The sequence below is a fragment of the Mustela lutreola genome, chromosome 13 (genome assembly GCF_030435805.1).
Source record: "Mustela lutreola isolate mMusLut2 chromosome 13, mMusLut2.pri, whole genome shotgun sequence".
In the NCBI taxonomy this organism is placed as follows: domain Eukaryota; kingdom Metazoa; phylum Chordata; class Mammalia; order Carnivora; family Mustelidae; genus Mustela; species Mustela lutreola.
Genome location: NC_081302.1, coordinates 737,537 through 749,424, shown reverse-complemented (window position 1 = coordinate 749,424; position 11,888 = coordinate 737,537). Strand labels below are relative to the sequence as shown.

General features: G+C 56.3%; 1 protein-coding gene across 1 annotated transcript in view; it reads left to right on the top strand.

Annotated features, from left to right (window-relative positions):
- Nucleotides 1-85: 85 nt before the first annotated feature.
- CUL4A (cullin 4A) overlaps nucleotides 86-11,888 on the top strand; it is a 42,793-nt gene continuing 30,990 nt past the window's right edge. Inside the window, exons 1-3 of the mRNA XM_059144659.1 lie at nucleotides 86-525; nucleotides 1,177-1,292; nucleotides 9,717-9,821. Of these exons, the coding sequence (XP_059000642.1) occupies nucleotides 387-525; nucleotides 1,177-1,292; nucleotides 9,717-9,821 (360 nt within the window). The 5' untranslated portion in view covers nucleotides 86-386. The remainder of the gene's footprint in view (nucleotides 526-1,176; nucleotides 1,293-9,716; nucleotides 9,822-11,888) is intronic.

The following is an 11,888-nucleotide window of genomic DNA, read 5'->3' as shown; positions in this document are numbered from 1 at the left end:
CGGGCGGAAGGAGCGCGCCGGAGCGTGCGCGCGGGGCCGGCATGGCGGCGCGCCCAGGCTGAGGACGGCCGGGCCCTGCGCTGCGACTCGCCGCCGCCCCTCCGCGGGGACGCCCCGTTCGCGCCTCTCCGGAGCTCGGCTCGCCCTTCGCCCCGACCCCCGACCGGGCCGGCGCCCCGCCGCCGCCGCCCCCCGCTCGACTGTTGCCGGCGCCCCTCGCAGCGCGGCGGCCCGGGGCGGCGTCGGGGTCGGGCCGGGGCCGGGGTCGCGCCGGGCCGGCGGGGCGGCGGTTGGGCGGCCGGGGCGGCGCTGACGCGAGGCCCGCCCGCCCGCGCGGCCGGGGAGGCGGGACGGGGCGGGGCGCGCGCTGCTTCCCGGCCGCCGCCATGGCCGACGAGGCCCCCGGGAAGGCCGCGCTGTCGGCGCTCGTCGGACACACCAACGGCCTCACGAAGCCCGCGTCCCTCGTGGCCGCCAAGCCGGGCGGCGGCGGCTCCAAGAAGCTCGTCATCAAGAATTTCCGAGGTGGGTGCGGGGCGGGCGGCCGGGCGCGGGGGGCGCCGGAAGTGCCGGGCCGGGGCGGCGGGGTCGGGGGGCGGCAGGGTCCCGGGGGGGCGGGGTCCCGGGGGGACCGGGGCGGGGGCTCCGGCCGCCGGAAGGACCGGCCGCGGCGAGCGGGGTCCCCGGGAGGGGTCAGGGCCCGCGGCCGCCGGAAGTGCCGGGCCGGGGCGGCGGGGGTCGGGGCGGGGACGGCGCGGTCCGGGGCGGGGGGCGACGCGGGGCGGGATCCGCGGCCGCCGGAAGTGTCCGTCGTGGGCCCCGCGGCCGGGTCGGGAGCCGCTGCCCCGCTGCCCCTGCGCCGGAGACCGGCGCCGCCGACGCCCGCGGGGACAGCTCTGGCCGCGTCAGCCCGCGCCCGCCCCGCCGAGCGCCCCGGACGGCGCGGGTCCCCGAACGGCACAGGGTCCCGGACGGCGCAGGGTCCCCCGACGGCGCAGGGTCCCCGGACCGCACAGGGTCCCGGACGGCGCAGGGTCCCCGGACCGCACAGGGTCCCCGACGGCGCAGGATCCCCGGACGGCGCAGGGTCCCGGACCGCACAGGGTCCCGGACGGCGCAGGGTCCCCGGACGGCGCGGGTCCCCGCAGCGGGGCTGACGCGGCCCTCCGTTCGCAGACAGACCGCGGCTGCCCGACAACTACACGCGGGACACGTGGCAGCAGCTGCACGAGGCCGTCAGGGCCATCCAGAGCCGCACGTCCATCCGCTACAACCTGGAGGAGCTCTACCAGGTGAGTCCCGCGCGGGACACGGCCGGCCGCGGGAGCGCGCGGGGGGACGCGGCCTGCGCCGGGCGGGCCGCCGTGGGGTGCGCCGTCGGCGAGAGCCAGGCCCTGGACCCGCGAGGACGTGCGTCCCGCAGGAGCCGCCGCGGGCCTGCCCCCCGGGAGGGCGTCGGGAGTGACCGCCCTGCGGGGGACGGCGCCGCTCCCAGGTCGCGCGGGACGCTGCGGGCGTCCCCGGTGCGGTGTCCCGCGCCCGTCGCCGGCCTGTGCGGCGCGGTCACCCGGCGCGGACCTGGGCGCGGTTTCTGTGGCCCTTCGGCCGGTTCCGGTCCTCGCCCGACGGGCAGCAGCGGGGTCTCTCGGCAGGGTCGGCGGGTCGGCACCGGCTGGCCCGGTGTCCCCTCGGGAGGAGCGCCCCGAGCGGGTCCGCCGCCGCCCGTGCTTTCGGCCCAGGTCAGCCTGCACTAGTGTTTGTTGGGAAAGCCGCGGGGACTCCAGCCGGGCGCCCAGAGGACCGCGACGGCCACCCGTCCTCCCACCGCCCAGGACGGCCGCTGTGGGCAGCTGGAAGGGCATCCGCCCTCTCTTGGGTTACGTTACTGTGAGTCTGGCTTGTCCTCGGGGGACTTCTCAGGGCAGAGCTTAGGGACGGCACATGTGGAGGACATAGCCGCGTGGCAGGGACGCGTGGGTACTCACAGCGCTTGGACACGTCTGCTCCCTGCCCTGCCCCAGGCCTTGCAGGTGACGGAGGTCCTTCCTGTCGCTGTCCGCCCGTCCCGAGTCCCCATGGTGGGACCGTATCCTGCAGTTGCTCGTGCCTGGCGTCCTCCCATCAGGGTAGTGCTGGGGAGGGTCAAGCCGTTGAGCGGCAGTGATTTGTCGGCTCCTTGCTGGGGAGACCCGGGCCACCTTTCCTCAGGGTCACAGACATTGGGATCGCCAGTTGGGGGTCATGGGTCTGGCTGTTACAGACGTGGACACCCAAGTCTCCTGGTACACATGTTCACTGCTCCTGGGTGAAGACCTAGAAGTGGAGTCTCAGAGTCGTGAGCAGAGTGAGCACTTACCTTGTTAGGAGTCGTCCGTTTGCAGAGTGGCTGGACCGTCTAGTGCTGCACAGTGAGGTGTGCGAGCACCAGCTTTCCTGTGTTCTTGCTCACACTTGTTTTTTCAGATTTTTAAAAAACTTTAGCCTCCTGAGTACATGTGTAGTGGTCCTCTGGATTCTCGTATGGATGTTAGAATCTGTTTGCCTATTTCCGCAGAAATGTCTGCTAGGATTTTGATGAGGATTGTGTCAGGTTCTCGATCAGTGTGACGGATGCTGATGCCTCGATGGCACCATGCCCACCAGCTGATCACAAGGCACGGGTCTGTCTAGTCTTCCTCGATTTCCGGTTGTTTTTACTTCCGTGTACAAGTCTTGTACCTCATCTGTGAGATTTACCCATAAGCGTGTGATGTTTCTGCTGGTGGTTGCAGGTGGTGGTGTACGTTAGGGTTTCCGGTTCGTGCTAGTGTGTAGAAGTAGGACTGTTTATGTGTCGCTCTCGGATGGTGCTCTCTTGCTAACGCTACTTCCAGTAGCTTCTTGCAGATTCCGTCAGATTTTTTACGTAAAGTCATGTCACCTTTGAGCAAAGATGATTTCACTTCTTCCTTCCTTTTTTTTTTTTTTTTTAAGATTTTATTTATTTATTTGACAGACAGAGATCACAAGTAGGCAGAGAGGCAGGCAGAGAGAGAGGAGGAAGCAGACTCCCCGCTGAGCAGAGAGCCCGATGCGGGACTCGATCCCAGGACCCTGAGATCATGACCTGAGCCGAAGGCAGAGGCTTAACCCACGGAGCCCCCCAGGTGCCCCACACTTCTTCCTTTCTAATCTTCCTGCCTTGTGTTTCGTTCTCTTACCTCTGCTCACCGTTCAGACCCTCCAGAACGATGGTGAGTAGAGGTGGTAGAAGCCGACGTCCTTGTGGGGCTCCTGTGGGAAGAGCCTTCAGTCTTTCATCACGGAGTATGATGTCAGGTGTGGTTTTTTCAAAAGCCCATTGTCAGATTGAGGGACCTCCTTTTCACAGTTTGCTGAGAACTTACCAGAAGCACCTTTTGGATTTTGGTGAATTCTTCGGTGCCTGTTGAGGTGATTGTATGACTCGTTTTCTCAGCTTATCGTATTGATTGGCTTTCCAGACGGTAGGACTGTCCTGCAGACCTCAGATAAATCTGACTTGGTAGTGGGGTCTTATTTTGTTATATGTTGCTGGACTCGTTTTGCTAACACTGTATTCATTTTTGCATTTGTGATCACAGAAGGTGGTGGTGTGTTTTCTCGTACTGTATTTGCATTTGGTTTCAGAGTGCCAAATAGTCCCTCCTTTTAATTTTTTGTAAGAGGTTGTATAGAATTGGTATTATTTTTTCCTTAGCTGTTTGAGAGAACCCCCAGTGGATCGCCAACATCGGCTCTCAGCGGGAGCTCGTGAACGACACATTTCTTCAGTGTCCGTAGAGCTGTTCGGGTCACTCCTGTCTGGAAGGGTCACTGATCTTCTGCAGCACGGCATCTGCCAGGACTGCTGTCTGGTGGGATTTTTGTCGCGTGCGTCGGTGTTCTCTCCAGATGCTCACTGGAATCTTTTCTGTGCCTTCCCTGTCATTGGGTAACTTCCGAGCTTAGGGAATGGCCTTAGAATAGCGGTTTCAGTGTTGGTTCCAGGCCACTTTTGAATTCTTTTTCTCCCCAGTAAGGGTTGCGTTTTCTTCTTTGCACGTCGGATAATCTTTGATTGTCAGACGTGTGATTGATATTTTTGTATTTCTATAAATATTCTGAGCTTCCCTGCAGACCTGTTAAATTATTTGGGAACAGTTTAATCATTTAGAGTCGTGTTTCTAAGATTTGCTGGGCAGGACGAGAGCAGTATTTTGTCCAAGGCTAATTGTCCCACAATTGGGGCAAACCCTTCCTGAATGAGTATTTAGTGCCTAGTCTCATGTGGTTTTCCACTCTGGCTTGTAGGAAGGTGCTATTCCTGGTCCTCTCTGGGCACCAGACACGGTTGTCTCTGAATCTGACAGTTTCTCACACGTAGGTCCTGGTCATCGCTCTGCTGAATCCTCGGGGAGGGGGCTCCCTTGAGGTCTCCTTGCTCATCTGCAAGCTCCTCTCTGGCTGCATCTCTTCCCTCTGGACCCTTGTTTTGGAGACTCAAACTTCAGCTCCTGGTACCCACTCCGCAGCCTGGAAACGGGGATATAAGAAGTTGGGGTGCTGGGGCTTCTTTTCTGTCTCCCAGAGATCACCGTCTGTCACAGGCCAGCGTGCAGTGCTTTGAAAATGGATGCTGCTTTTCTTTTTTCTTTTTTTTTTTTTTTGGCAGGGGTGCTGCCGAAGAGGGGCAGAGGGGAGGAAGAGAGAGCGAATCTTAAAGAGAGCAGACTCCATACCCAGTGCAGAGCTCAACACTGGGCTCCATCTCACAAGCCCGAAGTCATGGCCTGAGCCCAAGTCGAGAGTTGGGACACTTAACTGATGGAGCCACACAGATGCTCCTTTTGTGTATTTTGTGTGGTTTTTGGTAAATTCAGGGAGAAGGGCTAGTCTAGTCTATTTTTTCTTGACCAGAAGCAGGAGTCCTGTCAAACATCTAAACCCTCATAGGTTTTTAGTTTAAGAAAATACCATGCGGCACAGGTAGAGCAGATGATTCCTCTTTTCCTGGATATTCAATCTGGTATTTCTTTCCCGTTGTTTTCCTCAGTAGAGTGACTTCGCAGTAGCTTTTACCCAGCAGGATGTCCCGTGAGGGTCTCCACTGATACTACCGCAAGTGCCCTGAGTGTCCACGTGGTGTCTTGGGACCCTGAGGGCCAGAGGGGCTTACCCCTCAAATGGGATCACACGTTCCATTGTGTGGGCACCGCAGGAGGGCCCAGTGGGGGTCCGCTGACTGACTTTCCAGGGGTGTGGGCACAGGCAAACTCCTGGCCACTCAGACCTTCCCCGCGCGGTTCAAGACAGGGCTGTGGAGTGAGCTGCTCAGATCTGCGGGCAGCCAGCAGGACAGAAATAGTAAGTGACGTCATTGTGCAGTTACTGACTGTGTGCTTCCCTGGTCTGGGATAAAGGAGGCAGTGCACTTGACCTCTTGTTTCGAAATAAAGTCTGTTCTCTGAGGTGGTGTGGCGTATACTTTGCCGAAGAATCTCGTGCAAAAGTAACAATTCTTACTGAAGTGTGAAAGTTATTTTGGGTTTTTTTTGAGGACGTCTTCAAGATGGTTTGGTGTTGATGTGTTTCTCAACGTGGGGTCTCTTATCCCCCCATCAAGGCATCCCTTTCACAGATAGACCCCCGGGTGTCAGCTATAGTCCACTTGTCATTTCTTTGTCACTCTGCTTAGTGAAGAGGGAGGTGCCAAGAGTGGTGATGGGCAAGTCTTCATGAGGAGAACGTTTTCAGTGCATAGTACTTTTTAGTCTGTTCAAAGACCTGGGCTTTAGACCTTCTAGTCACTACCTGTGGGAGAAAGTTTATCTGGTGTGTCTCCTGTCTCTACGTTTTAGTCCTCTTTGTTACCGTAATGAAACAACGGAAAACCGAAGGCTGCGTTTTCAAGAAGAGTTTCAGGGAAGGGCTAATGTTGATTTCTGGCAGTTTTGATGCCCAGACACAAAGCCATCATGGGGGACCTGTTGTTCTGAGGAAGGCTCTGCTGTCTCGAGTCCGACTCATGTCTGAAACCACGCCGCCTGGTGATAATCAAGTGAAGGAAAATGCGGACGTGGGTATCGAAAGCGCTAGTAGGACGGCGCGGACAGATGCGACAGAGTGAAAAGCCCTGCACAGTAGACGCGCAGACATCACTTGATGGCCCAATTTGAGAAAGTAACAAATTAACCAACAGTGAACTCAGTACATAAGTTATTCAAAAACAGGAAAATCTGCAAACTTCAATCTATTTGGCTTAATAGAAGCGATTTCATGGGGGTGCCTGGGAGCTCGGTCGCTTAAGTGTTTGCTGAACGTCTGCCTTCAGCTCCGGTCCTGATCTCAGGATTCTGGGATTGAGCCCTGTGTCAGGCTCACTGCCCAAGAGAGAGCCTGCTTTTCGCTCTCCCTCTGCTGCTTCCCCTGCTTGTGTGCGCGTGCTATCTCTCTCTCTCTCTCTCTCTGTCAAATAAATAAATTTTTAAAAGAGATTTTATGTATTTTTCTGACAGAGATCCCAAGTAGGCAGAGAGGCAGGCAGAGAGAGAGGAGGAAGCAGGCTCCCCGCCGAGCAGAGAGCCCGATGTGGGACTCGATCCCAGGATCCTGGGACCATAACCTGAGCTGAAGGCAGAGGCTTAACCCCTTGAACCACCCAGGCGCCCCCCAAATAAATAAATCTTTAAAAAAGAAAGGATTTCGTAAGCCAGCAGTCTCAGCACTCAACAGGGCTGGTTGTTTCTGGAGGTGGCTGGCTCTGGGACCGGGAGTCTGCTGGTAAACACAGCCACACGGGCCCTGGCACTTCCCGTTCCTCAAATCTCCCTCACTCGGATCGGATTGAGTTTTTACCTCCTTTACTCATTTCTTACAGGTAGAAATCTGGGGGCGTAGAGCCCTGTCGGTGCCTTCTTCCCAGGTGGTGAGCTCAGCACCTTTCAGTGGGGCTGCCGTTTAGGGCCCGTCTTCCAGACCGGCTACTGCTCACCGTGGGGCGGTCGCTGCCGCCTTCCGCCCTGATCTGCGCGTGCCTGTTTGTGCGAGGTGTGCTGTGCCGGGAGCCCCAGCCGGTGCACTCTCCTTACAGGGGTTGGCCCGAGGTGTGGTTTTCTCCAGGGCTGGGGGAGCTTCTCATTTTCCCCTCATCTACTTAAACAGCTCCTAGTGCCGGCCTGCTCTCACTTTTGTGATTTTTCACACTGTGGCATGTTTTACTCCTTTTTCTCTCTGATCTCAGCTTTGGTCCTCAAGGCCTTTATGGAAGCAGATCAGCGGCCAGAACCGCGTGCCCGCACTGCATGGCTGCCAGGCTTTGTCCCCACCCCGCAGCATGCCTGGCTGGGCATTCTGCCACCGAGGGACAAGCGTCGCTTGGGGCTGAGGGCTTGGCCCTGCAAATAAACAGGCATTTGATGCTGCCCTGCTCGGCTGTCCTAACACGGACAGCAGCCTGAAGGGGTTGGGTGTGGAGGCCTGGAGGACTTAGATTAGAGAGCTGAGCTGTGGGCGGTTCAGACAAGCAGTGTCTGCTGCCAAGCCGGAGCCTTTATCCTCACACAGGTGCTACTTGCCCACCTCTAATCGTTGGATTAGGCAAATTCCTCTTCTCTGTTAGGACACTTGAAAAGATGAGTAGGGAATGTCAGAGGCACCCCCTATCCCCCTCACCCCCTATACAGGTCAGACTGAGTACTCTATAGGCCAGAGAAGGCATTCCTAAATCCAAAGTATGCCTCGGTTTGGGGAGGGGCTTCCATGTGACGGTGCTGGGCAGAGACGTCTGCCAGGGCCCTGTGAGTGGGGCCGCCCTCTGTGCTCCCTGTAATGTAAGACTCTAGCAGTGACTCAGCAGACTCGAGAAAGGACAGCACCCATGGCTAACCCGGCTCCTCTGGGTTTGCCTGTGGTTGAAGAGGCCCCAAGTCCTCAGGCTTAAATACAGAACGAATCTGTGTGCTTCAGGTGAACAGCAAGTCTGTCCAGATAGGATGAGAAACAGTGTTGGAAAACCCACAGTGACAGCCTCTCACAGCTGGAGAGAGGGGGCTTTGAGGGCGCTGAGTCCTGCTTCGGGAACTAGAACATTCGTAGTGGTTCCCTTCAGTGACTTCTTGTTCCAGCTTCTCTGGATCTTTACCAAACAAAATACGTTTTATGTATTACATTCAAAACATTTCGTGATAATTATGTTTGTGGGATCCCCTAATGATCGACTTACTGGAGCAGAAGCATTTGTCATCAGGTCATCTTGGTTTTTTTAAGAAGGAAAAGGATAGATCTCTGAGTTGTACCGACCGGACTACGAAGTGAAGGAGTCGCAGAGTTTAAGAAAGATCAGGGGGGGGCGCCTGGGGGCTCAGTGGGTGAAGCCTCGGCCATCGGCTCAGGTCATGAGCTCAGGGTCCTGGGATCGAGCCCCACATCGGGCTCTCTGCTCAGCCGGGAGCCTGCTTCCCTCTCTCTCTCTCTGCCTGCCTCTCTGCCTGCTTGTGATCTCTCTGTCAAATAAATCAATAAAATCTTTAAAAGAAAAGAAAAGTCGGGGGATTTCAGCACTGAATGTACACGAGGCTTTATTTCTATGGCAAGACACACCTATATAGCAAGCACCACACCTTGCTGTGGTGGTGGTGGTACCCTGATGATAAACCTGCCAAGAAGTCGTCCTTTTTATGGTCACCCCCGCCACCGCTCCCCCCCACCTCCTCACCCCACCCCACCCCTGCGCTCTGCTCTCTTGTAGTCTTTTGAACATGTGTATGTTCCACATCACGGTTACCGTATTTTTCAACGCAGGCTAATGTGTAGCACTTTGTGTAACATTAAGTATGAGGACTATTAATGTTTTAAGTGTTACTGCAGTGAATAACTTTATAAAAACTTGTTATTTTTATTTTCTCAAGAGTACAGTTTTTGAGTTAAATTTAGATTCCAAAGTGTTTCAAGGCAATGTATCCCCAATTTTTTTTTAAATGGCTCAAAACTAGTCAGAAAAAATTACGTTTGCTTTTAGTATCTCCTTTGGAGTAAATGAGATGTTGGTATTGTACATGGGATTTGAAAAATTTTACTGGAACTGGAGGGAATATATAAACATTTTTTTGATGTGTGTCAAAAATATTTTTTAAAAAATGTTTCTTCCTGAAAAACTTGTTTCTTCATTGAGACAAACGTAAGTAAATCACTGACTGACCTTGAGGAACGGTAAATAGGAAACGACACAACCTGGTCTGTCACCTGGGCCTTGGCACTGTTCCTTGGAACGGCCTGCGGCTGCGCCCCCCGCTTGGACGGCGGGCACGAGGGTCGGCCCGTTGCACGTGACGCTCACACAGCTCTCCTGCGCCCTCGCCTCAGACGAGTGAGTGGGAGCGCCCGGCTTTCCTCTGATGTCCCCGGGTGACGTTGTGTGTGGCCAGGTTGGAAGGTTGCTGTGTGGTGGCCACTCAGACATGGTGCGCTCACACCATGTGACTGTCACACCGTGTTCCACAGCCACTGTTGTCACCGTTGCTGCCGAGCCCTGACCGGGCCCCGGGCTTCAGATAGTCATTGCCCTGCACTGGCTCCTAACTGTGCCCGTGCTTGTGGACGTGTGGGGGGCGGGGCGCCTCTCTGACGGCTGTGATCTTTAGTGTGTGTACACACGGGGCTTTTTAAAGACCTGATTTGTTATTCACGGTGAATAATTCACTTGTTCCTTTTGTTTTCAGGCTGTTGAAAATCTCTGTTCTCACAAAGTTTCCCCAACGCTGTACAAGCAGCTGCGCCAGGTCTGTGAAGATCACGTCCAAGCACAGATCCTCCAGTTCAGAGAATATCCTTTTTCTGGCTCATGGGTTTCTGTCCGTTACCTAAATCCTTTGAGACTAAACATTAGTAGGATAAAGAACTAATGAGTATCCTTAATATTAAAATAACAGCTTTTAAAATTCCCATTTATAGAACAAAACCTAACTTAAGTTTCATGTGGTCTAATATAAAAGACTTTTTTTAAGTAGAATTTTTAACATTTAAATTACGTATCTGCTTAAAGCAATAGAGTGTCCATTTATTGGGTCTGGTTGAAGTATTTAGGGTGAGTTCTGGAAAGTGTCTTAATTTTATTCTGCCTGCCATCCTTTTATCTTGTCTTCTGGGATGTGTCTCCAGTTCCCAAGGACTTGGCGACGAAAGCCAGTACCCATCTGTAGGCTCAGCTGCGTGTGTGGGGCATCACGGCTGGGCTCAGTGGGTTCTCCGCTCAGGATCTATCTGGCTGAAAGCATGGGGCCGGCCGGTCGGGGTCTCGCCTGAAGCCACCTTGCAGGCTTGCCGCGGTGGGGGCGGAGCTCCCCTTCCTCTGTGGCGGGACAGACGCTGCTCAGCCCCTGGAGGCCGCCCTGGCTTCTCACCGCAAGGCCTCTCAGGCACCAGGGTTGTTTGCTTCATCTGAACCAGCAGGAGAGGGCCCCTCTCTGGTCTGCTGGACGGGATTGTGTGATGTGACCCTCATGCTCAAAGCCCTCCCAGGGTCCAGAGAGGGAGTTACAGGCTACGACACGGGAACAGGGGTGTCTTCGAGTTTGGCTGGTGTCCAGATGCGGGGCTCCTCCGGCCCTGTGCACCTCTGCTGTCTGGCCTCAGCCCGCCCCTGCAGCTTCCTCGTGCCTCCTGGGTGGGCTTCGCTTTGCGGCACCTGTCTGGGGCCGCTCTTTCTGGGTCTCTCTCTTCGTTTGTGGTCGGTAGCCTGAACCTGTTCATTTCTGACTTTGTTTTCTAGCTAAAGGAATCTTTTCTGTCCTGTACCCTCACCTTGAGAAATGGGAGCTCTCAGAGCTTGTGGAAATCCCTCAGGGCAGCCCCCGTAGTGCTGATGCCTGCTGATGGGGCTCGGGATTGCCCGTGGCTGTGAAGCCCTGCGGTGCGGCCTCAAGCAAGGGGTCTCTGCAGACGTGGGTGAGCAGAGTCCATTTTGATCCTCTTGCCTCGGCATCTGTAACTACAGCTCTGCGGTATTTTCTGGCGCAGCTCTGTCCTTCAGGACCACGGTGACCACACCGTTGAACTTATGGAAGATGGCCAGCATGCATTACATCTCAAAGCCGTCTTCTGAGGGTACACAGAGGCACCCCTCCGGCCTCAGTGCCACAGCTCAGGAGTCCCGGAGGCTGGGGACGAGTCCAGGAACCCACTTCAGGATGCTGGCGTCTGAAGGGTAGCTAGAACCCAGGCTTCTACAAGCCGCCAGCAGATCCCCAAGTTCTTGTTTGCAGACGGGCACACGTGAGGGAGAACTGGTGTGCTCACTCCTCACGTAGCTGGTCTCACAGAGACCTCGTCCGGGACTGCTGGGTTGCCCGATGAAATCCCCCTCCTCCCGGCTGACCCTGCCTGTGACTCACACAGATGCGTTCCTGAGTCACTCGTTCAGCAGCGCTTCCTTCCTGCCCGGCCCGCCGACGGCACACGGGGGAGACGATTGCCGCACCTGCTCTCTGCCCTCCCGGTAGTCACAGCGCGGTGACCGAGGCAAGGGGCTTGTCACGTGTCCTCGAGGCTGTGACACACTGTGCTTATAGAAATTACCGAGTATTTCAGAGAAGAGAAAAGTTCAAGTGACGCTCCGCCATCTTTTGTCTCCACTAGGGAGAGGCCCCTTGAGTTCTGAGATGCCGAGTTGCTAGAATCAGGGGCAGGAGCGGCAGTGCAGGGGGCGGCCGGCTTGGGCGGAGCTTCCCAGAGGAGGGGACCCGAGTCGCATTGGACAGGAAGGGCAGGGTGTCGCCGGCCAGAAGGAGTGGGCCACGAGATGCACGCAGAGAGCCAGAGCACTGTGGCTCGACCGGCCCCGGGAGGGCTGCTGGCGTTCAGGGCTGCCGCTTGGCTTTGAATCTGCATGTACC